Here is a 16476-nt window from a genome sequence, read left to right on the forward strand (position 1 = left end):
AGCAAGCGCTGTGTGCTTGTCAGATAGAGGAGAGGGCTCTGCTCTGACCTGCAGGCTTGGGGCTCAGGAACCCCTCTCTGCACTCAAGGGCTGCCCGCCGGGCCAGCCTCCCTTCCCCTCCATCCCTCCAGACCTTCATTGCATCTGTAGAAGGAGGCAGAGTAGCCTTCACTCCTGGAAGGCAGAGGGCAGGACTTGGCCCCTCTGGTGTGCCCAGGTGTTTGAGTGAAGTTGGCAAGACTTGAACTCGTCCTGCCCTTCGTGGCCCCCTCACCTTGGGGGATTGCGAGGGGTTCAGTGTAGCTGGGGCAGTGTGCTGAGAGCTGGGCTGGACGGGGCCATGGGCCTTAGCAAGGTGCGTCTCGCCTGCTGTGAGCCCGGGTGGGGGTAGGGTGAGAAGAGCCCCCTGCAGAGCCACAGTGGGCCCCCACGGTTGGATTTACCTCCTGGCTCGGAACACAGCGGGAAGGGGCATGAGAGGGGTGAAAAGGAAGGTGGTACACGTGTTCAGGTAGATGCGATGAGGCTGGAACTGAGGCCGGGCGGGGTTGTGGGGAGAGAAGGGATGAGAGTCTGGAGACCTTTGAGAATAGAATCCATTGGCCTCAGTGATGGTCTAACCTGAGGGATGGGAGTAAGGGGCCTGTCGAGGGCGACTCCACGTTCCTGGCTTGGGGGTACCTGCCTGGAGGGTGAGGGGTAGGGGAGGAAGGGAAGTGGGTTTAGGGGAGGAGGTGGGTCAGTGTTTGGTGTGCTTGGATTTGAATTGTCCATCTGGGAGGGGTGTCTGGAGAGATTGGAGTGGACTCCGAGTTTGGGTCTGGGGCCCGGGAGGACCCCACCCAGCAGGTAGGTGGGTGGAGGCTGAGGTCGGCTCAGGAGACACACAGAGGGAGGGGACATGATTTCTTATCCCTCTAGTCTCAGTCACATGTTCATTTCTCCTAAAAGGAGGTGCCTCAGACAGCAGATCCTTCCAGAACTCTCCCAGACCTTGTCTTCCTTTGGTAAGGCCACAGAGGTTGGTGGAAGGGGCAGTGGCCCAGGGTCTGGGCTCCAGTTCTGGTTTACTGCTTGCTGGCTGTGTGATTGTCAGCAACTCATGTAACCACACAGAGTCAAATTTTCTCCCCGGTGAGCCCCCACCGCCTGCGTTTGCGATGAGAGGAGAGACAGTCGATGTGAGTGAGCTCTGTGATGACGAAGCACTGCAGAAGTGTTAGTTCCACATCACAGGTGAAGGCTGAAGGGCTTTAGTCCAAAGCTGACATTTCCCTTCATATTTTTCCCCAAGGGGAAAGGTGCACCCTGGGAGCTGTCTCTTTCGTTCAGCTACCTGCAGCTGTCCCCTCCAAACTGTCTGATTTAGCTCACGGGAGACCTGCGGAAGGAGCACATTTATAATAATCAAGAAATACGGATGATGAGTTTTGCTGAGACATGTTGACTGACACTTGGTATTTTAAATATGCAGCCGAGACACCTGTCCCCCTTGCTTCCCGGCTTTTACAGCGTTTCTCAGGCAAGCAGAGAAGACCAGGTTTCGGGAGCTCAGTCCCTTCGACTGCACCACCTGGCTCCTGATGCGATTCTCTCTAATTGCTTTCTGCTGTTTTTGCTGTATGTTTATGACTCAGCTAAGGGCAGTACAGTCAGGAAGTGTTCTGCACGTCATTTTGCAGGCAGGAGGAAGGAGATGCAGTGGGATGGGAAGATCTGGGCTCTGAGGTCAGTCCCAGCTGGACGGAAACCTGCAGCCCTGTTAGCTCCGTGATCTGAAAGGTGCTACTAGTAGAGCCTCATTTTTCTCCCCAGGAAAAGGAGGGAGACCGTGTCTCATCCCTAACTGCGATGGGGGCTGAATGCGGCTATGGGCACATAGGGTCTCTCTGTCTCCACCCATGTCTCCTGCTGTGTGGCCTCTTTCCAGCCCATCCACACTCTAGTTGGTGGCTTTGTGAGTGCTGACAGTACTTCCATGTGCTTTTTTGTTTTTTCTTTTTTGAGACAGAGTCTCTCTCAGTCACCCAGGCTGGAGTGCAGTGGCGCGATCTCGGCTCACTGCAACCTCTGCCTCCCATGTTCAGGTGATTCTCCTGCCTCAGCCTCCCGAGTAGCTGGGATTATAGGCGTCCGCCACCATGCCCAGCTAATTTTTGTATTTTTAGTAGAGACAGGGTTTCGCCGTGTTGGCCAGGCTGGTCTCGAACTCCTGACCTCAGATGATCCAGCCACCTTGGCCTCCCAAAGTGCTGGGATGACAGGCGTGATCACCACGCCTGGCCCTACGTGTTCTCAACGTTTCCTCTTTGCCATTGGTCTGTGCTGCTCGTCCTCGCCTGCAGGAACTGTGGAGCCTCTTGGGGTGAATTTACTGAGGCCTGGTGAGGTTTTCTTCTTCCCAGTTGCCTGTGGTGCTTGTGATGGGCAAGCCTGCTTGGGTCTCCTCTGAGCTCCCGGCCTCTCTGTTCCAGCACCTTGTCCACACAGCCCTACACTTCCTTTCTGCTCATGGCTGGCCCCACATGGTGGCCACAGTTAATTTCCACTGGTATGAGCTATTGTACAGTCTCTTGATTCATCATCTTGTTTGCTAAAATGCTCTTTGACAGCCCTGTACACTCCATTACACTTTGTCAGCTAGAATCACAAGCCTCACGTTGGAGGCTGCACTTTAGAAGGGAAGATGACGTGCCCAAGGTCACACAGCTGGTCGATGCAGAGCCACCTAGGAACTCGAGGCTGTAACTCTAGATTTCTTTATAAACCGGTGTCTAGAGTCAGAGACATGAGACTCAGGCAGAGAGACCCCTCGACCCCCCGCCACTGACTTTCATCATTTCAAACAATGGAGAGAAAATCAAGTGCAATGTCAAATAGCAGGAGCTGAAAGATGGCTTCGAGATGGGGCCGAGAATGTGGACCACAGAGCCCAAGAGGCAGTGAAGGTCTCCCCACTGAACCCGAGCACTTGGTGTTCAGGATCCTGGATCCCCAGCACATCAGCTGCAACTTAGACAGCAGAGCCAAGACATGAAACTGAAGCGCCCGAGGGGACCTACATTTTTCAACAGGGAGAAAAAAAGTGCTTAATTATATCTTTAAGAGGCACAGACATGCCAAGGGATACCAGCAGCGTCTGAGACCTGAAGCAGAAATGCCAGGGATGAGGATTTGGAAGATTAACACAATTGAACTCAGCACTGTGGCCTTTTTTTTCTTTCTGGGGCTTCAGAAAGGTGGGAGGCAAACACCCCGGCAGGTAAGACAGACAAGCCAGGCGTGATGGAAATGCATCTCTTTGTCCTGCCTTTTACTGCTGGGGTGGTCCTTCCAAATGAAACTGCTCTCGCCCGGAGCCTTCAGTGGCTCCTCTTTCCTTTGGGACAAAGTGTTGTCTTCGTTCCTAGATTGTGAGGCTTCAGGGACTGATTTTCCTTCTTCTCTCCTTCCTTCACTCTCTTTTCTTCTTCTTCTGCCTTCATCTTATGACGTGATCATGGCAGAAGGCCTGCCAGGGCCTGCGTTGGGGATGGTGGGGCAGAAATGAGCTGACGCTGTCCCTGAACAGGGAGGCCGACTGTGAGCGTCCCCTGCAATGAGCAGGTGCAGTGTTGCAGTGGAAAGAGACTAGGTGCCAGGTGACACAGGGGGTCCGGGGAAGACTTCTGTGAAGACTTCTATGAAGCAGTCCAGCTGGTCCCAGTGTCTGGCACATGAGACATGGCAAATCAGAGTCTGTAGGATCAAATGGATGGATGGAACTGGGCCCCTGGTGGCAGCTCTCTCACGTTTTCGATGCTGCATGTGGGCAGCAAGTGTTCCTTGCTACTTCTTCCTCCTTCCCTTGCCTCCCTGTGATAGGGAAGTTGGTGGTGGTTCTGAAAGAACAGTGGTGTAGAATTGGTGACGGGGAGGCAGCCAGGAGAGGACCCAGCTTCTTGGTTCTCTGAGACTGATGAAGTGAGGTCCGGGGGCAGTCCCCACCAGACGAGGCACATGGCTCAGCCTCATCTGCCTGCCTCTCCCCAGGATTGACACTGTTCCCAGAACCGGCCTGAACCTTCATATTTTTGGGCTTTGCACTTGTCCTTCCTGCTTCCTTGGCTCCTATTTATTCCTCAAAACCCAATTTAAAGCTTCCTGTTTAAAGCTCCTCTGTGCAGAGTAGCCTCTAATGGATGGGTGGATGGATTCATGGGTGGGTGAGTGGGCGGATGGACAGATGGGCTGATGGGTGGGTGAATGGATGGATGGTTGGATCCATGGGTAGGTGAGTGGATGGATTGGTGGATAGACGGATGGATGGATGGATGGATGGATGGATAGATGGATGGGTGAGTGGATGGTTGGGTGGATGGATGGATGGATGGATGAGTGGATGGTTGGGTTGGTGGGTGGGTGAATGGATGGATGCTTGGATCCATGGGTAGGTGAGTGGATGGATTGGTGAGTGGGTGGGTGGATGGATGGATGGATGGATGGATAGATGGATTGGTGAGTGGATGGATGGGTTGATGGGTGGTTAGGAAGCTATGAAGAAAAGTGGTATCAGAATCTTGATTCTGCAGGCATTTATTTGGCATCTATTATGTGCCAGGCACTGAGGACCAGCTGAACTGTTTAGGTCGTCTTTCATGAAGTCCTCCCTAGCCACTGGCCTGGGTTCAGTCGAGGTGAGGGCAAGGAGGTGGAAGTCATGCTTAAACTAGCCTGGAGATGGAGGAAACCTGTTCCCCAAACCAGAGCCCAGGAAAATGTGGCTAGGCTGGAGGAGTGTGGGCAGGTCCGCTGACAGGGCATGGCCTGGGAAAGGGGGTCCTGGGTTGAGTGGGGTTGTGCACAGACTGGGAGATGCAATGTGGACTTCAGGTCAGAGGGGAGGGATAGAGAAGCGGATTTCGGAAGGGCAGGAAGGGGTGCACATTCCCTGAGTGCCTGCTGTGTGCAGCCGTACAGTCTGTTGTTCGACCCTCACAGCATCCCTACTTGTTCTACCTTAATAACTTTTCTTGTTAAATGCAAAGAACCTGAGAAAATCCAGGCCCCGAATCTGACCATCAGTGATTCAGCCTAGCACCTCTCTTCCCCTTCACAGCACCCTTTTCCCTAGTGCAATCCTTCCTTTTGAGTTTCTTTTCTCACCACGCAGCTGTTTACAATCAGCTTGGAGCTCCGGTCCAGCCATTGTAGAGCCCAAACCTCGTGAAGTACTCTGGTGCGATGTATTTAGAGGCAATCATTTTCTATATGTTCAGGGCTTTCCTCTCTCATAAATCAGTCTAAGAGAAATACTTAACACCTGCTGTATGTTTCTAAGAATTCAGCCACGCTTTGACTGGGAGTCAGATCACTTTAAATATTGAAATGCTTTTTGATAGCCAGTGGTCATTTCTCAGTGGAGAGAAAAAGGATGACATTGAGTTTGATTTGTTTCTGATTTTGAAGGTTGCTGGGTTTTTTTTTGTTTCGTTTTTGTTTTTGTTTTTTGAGATGGAGTCTTGCTCTGTCGCCCAGGCTGGCGTGATCTCGGCTCACTGCAACTCTGCCTCCCGGATTCAAGTGATTCTCCTGCCTCAGCCTCCCGAGTAGCTGGGACTGTAGGCGTGTCCCACCACGCGCAGCTAATTTTGTATTTTTAGTAGAAACAGGGTTTCACCGTGTTAGCCAGGATGGTCTTGATCTCATGACCTTGTGATCCGCCCGCCTCGGCCTCCCAAAGTGCCAGGATTACAGGCATGAGCCACTACGCCCAGCCAAAGGTTGCTGTTTTTAATCCCTGTTCATAGAAGAGGAAATTGAGACTCAAGAAGGTCAAATAACCCATCTGGGGTCCTTCCACGGAACCAGGTCAGTTCATATCTTGCAGGTCTCAAAGGGCCTATTAGAACGTCTGTGGCAGGTCCCTGTCCCACATGGAGCTCACTGCATGAGCACTTGCTTCTTTCTTTCTCTGTCCCCAGACTGACCCCTGAGGACAGACCTTCGGTTTCTCTACATTCTTATTTAGCCAGTGCCAGCCACACGTAGCATGCGCAGACCCTCTGTGCATCGGAACTGTTGATAATATTAATGGTCCCACATGCACCAGGAGTGTGTATTTACATATAGACATTTAAGATAAATATATACATATATCAACATAATAATATGATAATTATTATATACATATATCAACATAAGATATGATAATTATATATTTTATCATGTTTATATTTTATGTATAAATTTTAGAGTAATATAAACATTTTATATGAATATAGATATTATATATAATTATATTTACATAGAAATATACTTATGTGTAAATATAATTATATAATTATATAAATTTATATGCAAATTTATAAAATACACTTTAAACTATTTAAAATACATTTATATAAATTTGACATACTTTATCTATAAGATATATTTTTAATAATATATTAATGTTTTATAATGTTTTTTATGTATAATAGTTATATATCATATATGAAACTATATAATATACAGAAATATAATAATAACAGAAATCTCTTTTTTTTTGAGACAGGATCTTGCTCTGTCACCCAGGCTAGAATGCAGTGGCACAATCTTGGTTCATTGCAACTTTGACCTTCCCGGGCTCAAACAATCCTACGACCTCAGCCTCCTGAGTAGCTGGGACTACAAGCACACACCACCATGCCTGGCTAATTTTTGTATTTTTTGTAGAGACGGGGTTTTGCCACGTTACCCAGGCTGGTCTCGAACTCATGGGCTCGTGATCCGCCCGCCTAAGCCTCCCAAAGTGCTGGGATTACAAGCGCGAGCCACCGCACCCAGCTGAATCAAAGACATACCTGACTGTAGCTTGTGGAGGTGCCTGCCATTCCTCGCTACAGTGATTCACAGGCTCACCCAGCCTCTCCTTCTCCTTCAAGCCCCAAACCTCTGAATGTCAGGAAGGGTGATAAGAAGCATCTCTGCGCCTAGTACCAGTAAAGTTGGCAGGTCACTGTGGCCAGCGGGGGCACCATTGTTGGCCTCAGGCCTGGGGAGAGAAAAATATAACATACAGGGGGCCCACGGGGGTGTGTTTGGGTTCAGCCCTGTGAGCCCACACTGACCCTGGTGGGCGGACCCAGCCCAGGGAGGGGCGGGCAGGAGTGACCCGGTCACCAGGGCCTGCTGGCAAGCCCAGGGTGGTGACAAGCCCATGTCTTTTGCCGGGAGCTGAAGATGTTCATGGGCTTTCAAGCAGGACAAAGCTTCAATGTCATCACTGGGTAGCAGGCAGAGCAAGGGTGCTGACAGCCTGCAGAAGCCTGCGCTTATCTGTCCATCAGAGCTAAAGCCCATGTTTGCTTAGGGAACAGCCTGAAATTCCACCCCAGCTGCTGGGCCTTTCACTTTTGAAACATAAGCCCAGAGAGCGAAAGCGGGGACGTTGTGCCCAGATTCTCCTTCTGAGCATGAACTTGACGTTCCTGACCAGGAACCAGCCACTCGTACCGAAGGCCTTCCTGACCGCGCAGTTCTCCCCTGAGCCTTTGCTGTGTCCTGGGCACCAAGAGCTGGAGATAGGCTGTCCCCGTGCACGTTTCCTCAGCCTGCAGAGGAACCGTTCACAGAATCCAGCCTGGAATCAGCCGTTTGTGGCAAACAGTGGGTAGCTATTTCTCAACATGTGGTTGTGAAGCTGCAGGCTCCATATTTGCTCTTCACAGAGCATCCAAGCAGGTGTCTCAGAGCCAGCTCGCACCGGTTCACACCGCTCACACCAGCTCTGGAGAGCTGCTTGTACACATCTCTCCACAAGTCCACTTTCAGTGATGCCATGTGGTACCCGAAATTGGCCATAGAAATTGGCCAATGGCACAACCAGAGAGCCACCTGTTAGGTAGTTACCCCACATCCCCACCCTCAACACCACCTTAGACAAATCCTACTGTCAGAACATGTGGAACGGAGAAGGGACCTTGGCGGTTCATTCATAAATGTCAGCACCCATAGGTCTGTGCCTGTTCGGCTGCAGACACTGGGGAGCAGCCTGCAGCCTTGGCTTGTGCAGCTTCCTCTGCAGGAGGGGTGCAGAGGAACCCCTGCACCCCTTGGAGGAGTCCAAGAAACCTGTCCTGACCCCCAGCCCTCCCCACCTCCATTCTCACCCCCGCTGGACAATACATACCCTTCATCAGAGCATGGCGCATACCTTTCATCCTAGATCTCCCACCAGCTTTGAAACCAGCATCCTGTTCTTGATGTCTGGAACCCTGGGAACCATCCCAGCACCTGTTGAGCACATGTGTGCATGTGAAGGGGATCTGCTGAGCACTCTGCTTTGGCGGGGAGGCCACCCTGCACAGCTGGAGCTGACGCCTTGGCAGATGCTGGGCATCTGGATCGTGCAGTGCAGGAGCACAGGGGCATGGCACTGTTTGTTGCTGGGGAACCGAGGCCTCGAAAGGGCCTCAGCTTCTCCACAGTGCAGCGAGGACTGTCCCATACTCTCACCCCGTACAGAGTATGGGAGAGTCTCTGTGAGCCTTTGGGTGCCCTGCAGAGGGAAGGCAGTGCCAGCCGGGCCTGGTCGGGGGCCATGGAGATGGCGAGCCCAGGCTGGGGAGGAGTTGTGGCACCCACTCTCTTACCCCCCAACCCTGATCCCCTGGAATCTGCAAAATGCCTGGGGTTGCTCCTCTTCCACCCTGCCGTGGCTGAGCTTTGTGCCCTGTCCTCTGGCCACGGTCTTTGCCTGGTCCCTACACTGGTACAGACAGAGCTCCCTGCAACCCCCAGCTGTTTCCCCAGAACTGACACCAGTCTCCCCTCCACCACACATCCTCCTTTTGACTGCCCTGGGGACGCCACTGCTGCTCTGATCCTCTGTCACTCCAGCCACCTCTTGCTTCCGTGTTATCACAAACACTGAACAGTGAGCTCAGGTGTCACCCTCCACGGAGGCACGCACAGCAAGGGGTCTGGAGGCATGCCCCATGGGGAACTGGGGGTGCTCTGCTTGCAGAAGGATCCAGGGCCCACTACAATCCTCAGATGTCCTGGGGAAGAGGATACGCCTGCTTCATTTCTTCTCAGGGGTCAGAACTGGGCACCGGGGCGTTGGAAGGAGGGAGGAAGATGTCTATCAGGTACCAACTGCATGCCAGGCCCTTTTCTAGGCTCCCTTAAAACCTTTCAGGTAGGCCAGTCGCAGTGGCTCATGCCTGCAATCCCAGCACTTTGGGAGGCCAAAGTGGGTGGATCACCTGAGGTCAGGAGTTTGAGACTAGCCTGACCAACATGGAGAAACCCCGTCTCTACTAAAAATATAAAATGAGCCAGGCATGGTGGCACATGCCTATAATCCCAGCTACTGGGGAGGCTGAGGCAGGAGAATGGCTTGAACCCGGGAGGTGGAGGTTCGGTGAGCCAAGATCATGCCATTGCACTCCAGCCTGGGCAACAAGAGTGAAACTCCGTCACAAAAACAGAAAACAAACAAAAAAAACACCTGTCGGGTAAATGGTGGTAGATCAGAAAACCTGGGCTCAGAAGCTGGCATTGATCCCAGAGCCATCCAGTTTCAAAGCCCACACCCACAGCTTTCCTCCAGGTTGGGCAGCGCATGATGGAAAGGCTGTCTCAGCAAGTAGTGAGTTCACTTTCACCAGTCCCTGGAGGCAGGAGCAGAGCCTGAGGTGACCACTTGGAAGGGGATGTTATTCAGGGGACTCGAGCATCTGGCGTAGAATGGGACTCCATGAGGTCTACACCTCCTTCTAGCTCTGAAACTCCTCGAGGGAAACCATTTCCCAGATCTCTACGTTGCTGCAGTCCCTTCTAACTTCCGGCACACCTTCTGCTCTTTCCGCAGGTGTCGTGCGCCAGGTGCGGCCCATCGTGGGCCCATTTCATGCCGTCCTGAAGCTGGAGATGAACTACGTGGTCGGGGGCGTGGTCTCCCACCGAAATGTTGTCAACGTCCACATCTTCGTCTCTGAGTACTGGTTCTGAGGGCTGGTCTGCAGCACAGCCACGGGTGCACCTCCAGGCCAAATCATTGCTGCCAGTGACTGTGGCCTGTACTTGTTTGTACCCTCAGACTTTTTTAATGTTAGGTATTTGTAGCATTAGGCCAACATGTATTAAGCTGAGCCAGATGAATAAGTCCATCTGATGTATTTTTGGTGTTTAAAAAAATGAGTCCAATTGCTCAACTGGTTGAAAACCTTGCTCATTTTTTAATGCAAAGGCTAAGTGTCACCCCCTTTCTCTGCCTCTGGGCTGGGCCTTGCTAAGGGCCAAGGAAAGAAAGACATTTTTTAGGGGGCAGCCAGTCCAAATGCCAAAAGAAGACCAGTTCTTGCCCTGATTGTGTGAAATTTGACATTTTGGTACTTTTTTTTTTTTTTGGCCAATCAGATTTTCTATGTTCTAAGGACATGGCTGCTGCAGAATAGCACAGAAGTGGACGATAAATTATCCCCAGAAGCAGCATGACAGAATGCCTCGGGGAGCACTTGGAAGGGAAATTGCAGTTCTGTTGAAATAGAGGAAAATCCCTTGGTAAAGACACAGCCTGTTAGGCTCGTGTGGGGCTCCAGTATGTTCACCAGGGGAATGGCTGGGATTTCTCGGCACTCTGCGTCATCCAGCTTTTCTTATAGGTGGGCAAATAAACAACTTTGTGATCCTCCTGATGGTCTGTGCATGAGAGTCTTTCAAGAAGAGGGCTCTCTGCCAGCTCAGGAGTCTTCTGCCAGCTAAGGGACTGGAAATCTCCCCCCCCGCCGTCCCCCTGCCTCACCCCGCCCAAGGTTGTCTCAATGCTCCTCCTGCCCCTCAAGGTTCTGGGGCGGGGCCCAGCTTGTGTATTGGAAAAGCTTCCTACACACGTCGTTTTCAATGCCATGCCCACCGTCTGAGAATGCGGCTCGGGTTCGTTCCCTGCCCTATGTCCGGTGCTGCTAGGCAAGCCCAGGGCTCTGGCTTCTGTGTGACTTGCTTCCAATAGCATCCCTCGTGGCATCCTGATCCTCACTAGAAATCCCTGGGGGGAAGTAATGACTCTTCTGCAGCCATGAGTCCCTGCCAGACACAGGCCTGGGCCAGGCATTTGACATGAGGTGCTTTGATCATTCCTCCTGGTGGCCCAGTGCGGTGGGTATGATCACACACAATCTTGAGATGGACAAACTGGGCTCACAGAGAGGAACTCGGCTGCCAAAATTCACACATTTGAGAGACAAAGAGGGAATTCAAATTCCATTTATCTGAATTTAAGCCCTCTCTAAACCCTGTGTCAGCAATAGATATGGACAGACTGAATTTGTTGGGGGACTGACACCCCAATTGGCATCAGTGGCGGGGCCAGGGGCTCCCTGTGCCCCAGGGCCCACTCCAGCCTCCAGGGACTCAGCATCCAGGCTCTGTTTCCACACATGCCTCTCCTCGAAATCCTTTCCTAGGTTGATCCCATCCTCTTAGGTATGGACCCCATTTGTGGCTCAGAACCTCTCATCCTATGCCTCATTTCGCAGCTGGACCCTAGCACTGGGTGAGATCTCAGCCCCACACTCAAGCCAACACCACTCCATCTCTCAAGAACATGGTCTCCGCCACCTTTGGGAAGACCTTTCCAAGGTCACTTATTTGAGTCACTTGTCCATCAAAGCCAAGCCTGGGCCACCCAGGTACAAGGCCTGCTGGAGCCTTGGCCGCTGTAGCTGGTGGGAAAGAAGAGGCCGCGTGTGGGGCTGGACGGCCCAAGGAGCCACATCCGGGGACAAGACAAGTGCAGGGAACATCCACGCAGCTCTTCATGCCAGGGAATTAGGGAATTGGGGTCCTGGCAGGGAAGTAGGGCTGGGAGCTGGCTGCAGGAATGGAAGGAAGCCTCAGGGCGAGGGGCAGGAAATAGAAAGAGACATGTGGGGGAGTGTTGCCGCCCACTTGCAGCCTTGGGGGCAAATCTGCCAGAGCCAGGCCGTTCTGGGCTCAGCAAAGTTGGTTTCTGGGAACCTTCTTCAGTAGGGTGGGGTGGGAAGACCGAGGTGCAGGCTGCTTTGGGAAAATTTTCCCATACTCCTAACAGGAGTCAGGGCAGGCCAGGCGCGGTGCCTTACACCTGTAATCCCAGCACTTTGGCAGGCCAAGGCGGGTAGATCACTTGAGGTCAGGAGTTCCAGACCAGCCTGGCCAACGTAGTGAAACCCCGTCTCTATTAAAAATAAAAAAATTAGCTGGGCATGATGGCGGGCGCCTGTAGTCCCAGCTATTCGAGAGGCTGAGGCAGGAGAATCACATGAACCCAGGAGGTGGAGGTTGCATTGAGCTGAGATCCACTCCAGCCAGGGCACAGGAATGAGACTCTGTCTCAAAAAAAAAAAAAATGTTAGGGCAGCTGCCATGGGGAGGGTGAATGCAGAGTCAAGCCCCCCGCTGCTGATTGGCTTTTGAATGAGCACATGATGCGAGCTGTCCAATCAGAGTCCTGCCTCAGAGGGAGTGTCCGTCTGGAGCAGAAGAGGGCAGGAAGGGCCCGCAAGTGGGCGGTGAGGGCGCCAGGTTGAGGAGCCCAGGGGAAGAGAGGAAGTCCTGACCCTCTCTGATTCAGAATCAGGGAGGCAAAGGCAGATCTCTCTCGGCAGGGCTAGCAGGGCGAGTCACTGCCATCGCCCGAGCTTCAGTTTCCACATCTGTAAAGTGGAGATTCCCAGATGGCAGTGAGGAGAGCTGGAGAGCATGAGTGCAAGAGGGCTTCGTGCATTGCAAAGTGCTGCATTCGTGTGTGACGGCTTACTGTCACTAACCGTTAAAAGCAGCAATGACGGTGATGACGATAATGATTGTCACTGTCAATCGAGCCACACGAATGCGCTCTGGAAGCCTGGCATCTTTTCAGTCTGGCATTTCCTTAATCATCCTGGAGAGACTTGGTAGACAGTTGTGTAAATTACCCACTAGCCTAACTCTTCATATTTCATATCATGCTATGGGTTGGGCACCTGATGGACCCATAAGCATCTCATTATACTTGCAAAGTAATTACTGTCAGAGCCTCGCATCAGCGGCATTAAGGGACCAGCTAATGGGAGCTGGAGGTGCCTCTGAGTTCCTCCACAACAGTGATTCCTTCTTAATTGTAGCCTTAGAACAAGATAACTGAGGGAAATTGCTACAGGCAAAGCAGTTTATAAGCAGCATGAGAAACCGAAACACACAGAGACACCAAGTTGAATCCTTCTTGTTGATCTGGTAGAAGAAACTTGGAGGAAAGGTTCCAGAAAATCTCATAGAGTGGTATTCGACCAGAAAGCTGCCTGTTTTTTTTTTTTTTTTTTTTTTTTATTCCTAAAGGACATCTATTCTACTGTACAGAGGAAGTCTGTGGCATGTGTCGGAAGTGCCTGGGCCCCCAGGGTCCTAGCAGGACCCGTTTTAACATGGAGGTGAGCGTTGAGTGGAGGGTGCCAGGGCCCACCCAGCCAACCCAGCCAAGCCAGCCAACTAGAATTCAAGGAGGTAAGCCAGCTTTTCCAAAGTTCTCAAGTTTGTCCAGGTGAAAAAACACCTGGACATCAAGTTTTTTTTCCTAATATTGTAACATGAAGATTTTCAAATATACAGCCGAGTTGAAAGAATTTTACAGTGAATACCAGGGCACTTTCCACCTAGATTCCGCCACTGACATTTTATGAGATTGAGTTGCATTTTGAAGAAATGACAATATGATGAGTTAATAAATACAAATAAGAAACTTATAGTTTCTTGTAGGCTTGCGTTCAAATCCAGCCACTTACTAGCTGTGTGGCCTTAGGCACATTGCTTAATGTCTCAGAGCCTTGGTTTTCTCTACAATGAAATGAAAATAAGGACACATACTTCACAAGAGTGATTGTTAGGATGAAAGGGGATGATTACGTAAAACAGTGTAAGAACTGCTACATAGGAGGTCCTCCATAAATAGTACTGTCATGACACACACACCCAAAAGGATAGTCTTTATTCAGTTAGATGCCACATTTTATTAAAGTCTTGTGTGGACACGAAGTGAAACCTCAGAGGAATTTATGAATAATAATTGGAGGCACTTCCGTGTGACTTGGCTTCATCCAGACCGGATGACTTCTGGGTGCCAGCAACAGTTCCCCATTTCCTTCACGTTTCCCCACATCGTTCATGCCAAAGAGATGGGTGCCAAGAGGCCATCTGTCTTCATCCTGGACATAGAATGAGATGGGAACTCACTCTTGAAGGACTTTTGAAGTCTCAGAGAAGAAACGGAGTCACTGTAGACCTTTTGAAATATGGCCTGTGAGAAGCACGGTGACAGTCACCATTACTACCAATAATCACATTACTCTTTGTGGGAAAAAAGACCTACTATGTGCCAGGAAGTCTTTGGTAATCATCTCCAACACTCACACATTCTCTCATACACACTCACATGTGTGCATGCATGCACACACACACACACACCACACACACACACACACATACGCTTCCTCCTCAGCCCCTCTGCCATGCCCAGCTCAGGGCCATCTTCCCCCACAAGGATGCCGGTCTCATCTCCTGAAATGAGGTTGCAGTGAGCCGAGATTGAGCCACTGCACTCCAGCCTGGGTGACAGAGCGAGACTCCATATAACCTCTGCCTCCTGGGTTCAAGCGATTCTTGTGCCTCAGCCTCCCAAGTAGCTGGGATTACAAGCACGTACCACCACACCCAGCTAATATTTTTTGTATTTTTTAGTAGAGATGGGGTTTCGTCATGTTGGCCAGGCTGGTCTCAAACTCCCAACCTCAGGTGATCTGCCTGCCTCGGCCTCCCAAAGTGCTGGGATTACAGGCATGAGCCACCGCGCCCAGCCTGATCTCAGTCTTTAAGAGAGCAGCAGCTCATCTGTGACCACTGCTTCCCAGGGACTTGCCAGAAGGGAGGTGCAGGGCACAGGGAAATAACCCACCTCTATCTGACGGCTTCAATGGTATCGAACGTCCTCAGTGGCAGCACGCAGCACAGAAGCTGAGGTGTGGCTGCATTCCATTTGGAGAGTTCCACTGTGATTCATGGTGTCAGCTGCAAGTTCAAGGTGTCGTAATTTAATTATTAAACATCATGAGGCATTAGGAGGCTTGGGCACGCACTGATAAGTGATCCATTTCTAACACAGCTGGTTTATTACTGTTTGTGGCAGCTCCTGCACGAATTGGTGTCCATTAACTAAGCAATGGTATTATAATTACGCATTTAAATTATGTATGGGAAGGGTGTCAGTGGTAGAAGTCAGACTGCAGTGATTACTTTGAGTCATCAGACCTCCTGGATGTAGTCTCTCTGCAGATAGCTGTAACTCCGGCTTGTTTTCTGCTCATTTTCTGCAGACATGTAGAATCCACTGCTAGGGTCCGCCGGGCTGTCTTCTGGGTGGTTTTTGGTGCTGCAGGAGATGAACACATGTGTCTTCCTGGTTGGACCCAGTTGATGCACTGACCTAATTCTGTCCTTTGCCTGCCCTGATCTCCATAGCCTGCTTCTTCCTGGAAATTTGCTGCTGCTGCTTCTTCTTTTTTCTTTTTTTTGAGATGAGATCTCACTCTGTTGCCCAGGCTGGAGTGCAGTGGCGTGATCTCAGCTCACTGCAATCTCTGCCTCCTGGGGGTTCAAACGATTCTCTCTGCCTCAGCCTCCCTTGTAGTTTGGATTACAGGCACCCCCCACCATGCCTAGCTAATTTTTGTATTTTTAGTAGAGATGGGTTTTCACCATGTTGGCCAGGCTGGTCTCGAACTCCTGACAGGTGATCCACCCGCCTCGGCCTCCCAAAGTGCTGGGGCTACAGGCGTGAGCCACCGTGCCTGGCCGGAAATGTGCTTCTTTAGAGGAAAGCACTGTCGATCCTACCTCCTTGATCTGGTTTCTAAGACCTTATACAAACTAGGCCCGTTAGTCTTTGCTGCCTGATACTATCTGATACCATCTGGTCTCATTCCTTCGGTCCCATCTTGTTCATTCATTAGTTCACTCATTCATTCACTCACTTCACGTCCTCCCTCTGGTGAATCAGTTGCCCTCTGTCCTCCCCACTCTGTCCAGTCCTCCCCTAGGCTGCCAGGTTACTTTTCCAAAACTCCGATCTGACGGAGGCCCTCTTGGTCTCAGATCCTCCAAGGGCTGCCTTCAAGGGCTCCTGCACCAACCTCGTGGTGTGGCTATGTGACATAATAAGAAACATTTACTTCTATTTGGTCTCTTTCCGGGTTCCTGACACAAAGCTCCTAATCCCTTGTCTTTGGTTTAATGAGGTGACTCTCAGTGGCTCCTGGGTGGGGTTGGGGGCTGAGCACCAGAAAGACCTAGATTCGACTAGGAGTCTGGAGCTTTCGGCTCCACCCCTACCCTCCAGGAAAGGGAGAGGGGCTGGAGATTGAGCTAGTAATCCATCATGCATAAGTGATGAAGCCTCCGTAAAAATCCCTGAACTACAGGATCCAGAGAGCTTCTGGGATG

The 16476-nt window shown here is 51.2% G+C and overlaps 1 protein-coding gene and 1 long non-coding RNA gene across 3 annotated transcripts in view; one reads left to right on the top strand and one right to left on the bottom strand.

Moving 5' to 3' along the window:
- FBLN1 (fibulin 1) overlaps positions 1 to 10660 on the top strand; it is a 99864-nt gene extending 89204 nt beyond the window's left edge. For both annotated transcript variants that reach the window (XM_024239652.3, XM_054543802.2), the window contains one exon: positions 9839 to 10660. In XM_024239652.3, coding sequence (XP_024095420.1) covers positions 9839 to 9978 — 140 coding nt within the window. In that variant the 3' untranslated portion in view covers positions 9979 to 10660. The remainder of the gene's footprint in view (positions 1 to 9838) is intronic.
- A 3292-nt stretch (positions 10661 to 13952) lies between these two features.
- Positions 13953 to 15194, bottom strand: LOC134761214 (uncharacterized). Its single transcript, XR_010139539.1, has 2 exons — positions 14933 to 15194; positions 13953 to 14278 (listed from the first exon to the last, which is right to left on the bottom strand). It is a non-coding gene; the product is annotated as an uncharacterized LOC134761214 (long non-coding RNA).
- Positions 15195 to 16476: the final 1282 nt, after the last annotated feature.

The sequence above is a fragment of the Pongo abelii genome, chromosome 23 (assembly GCF_028885655.2).
Source record: "Pongo abelii isolate AG06213 chromosome 23, NHGRI_mPonAbe1-v2.0_pri, whole genome shotgun sequence".
NCBI lineage: Eukaryota > Metazoa > Chordata > Mammalia > Primates > Hominidae > Pongo > Pongo abelii.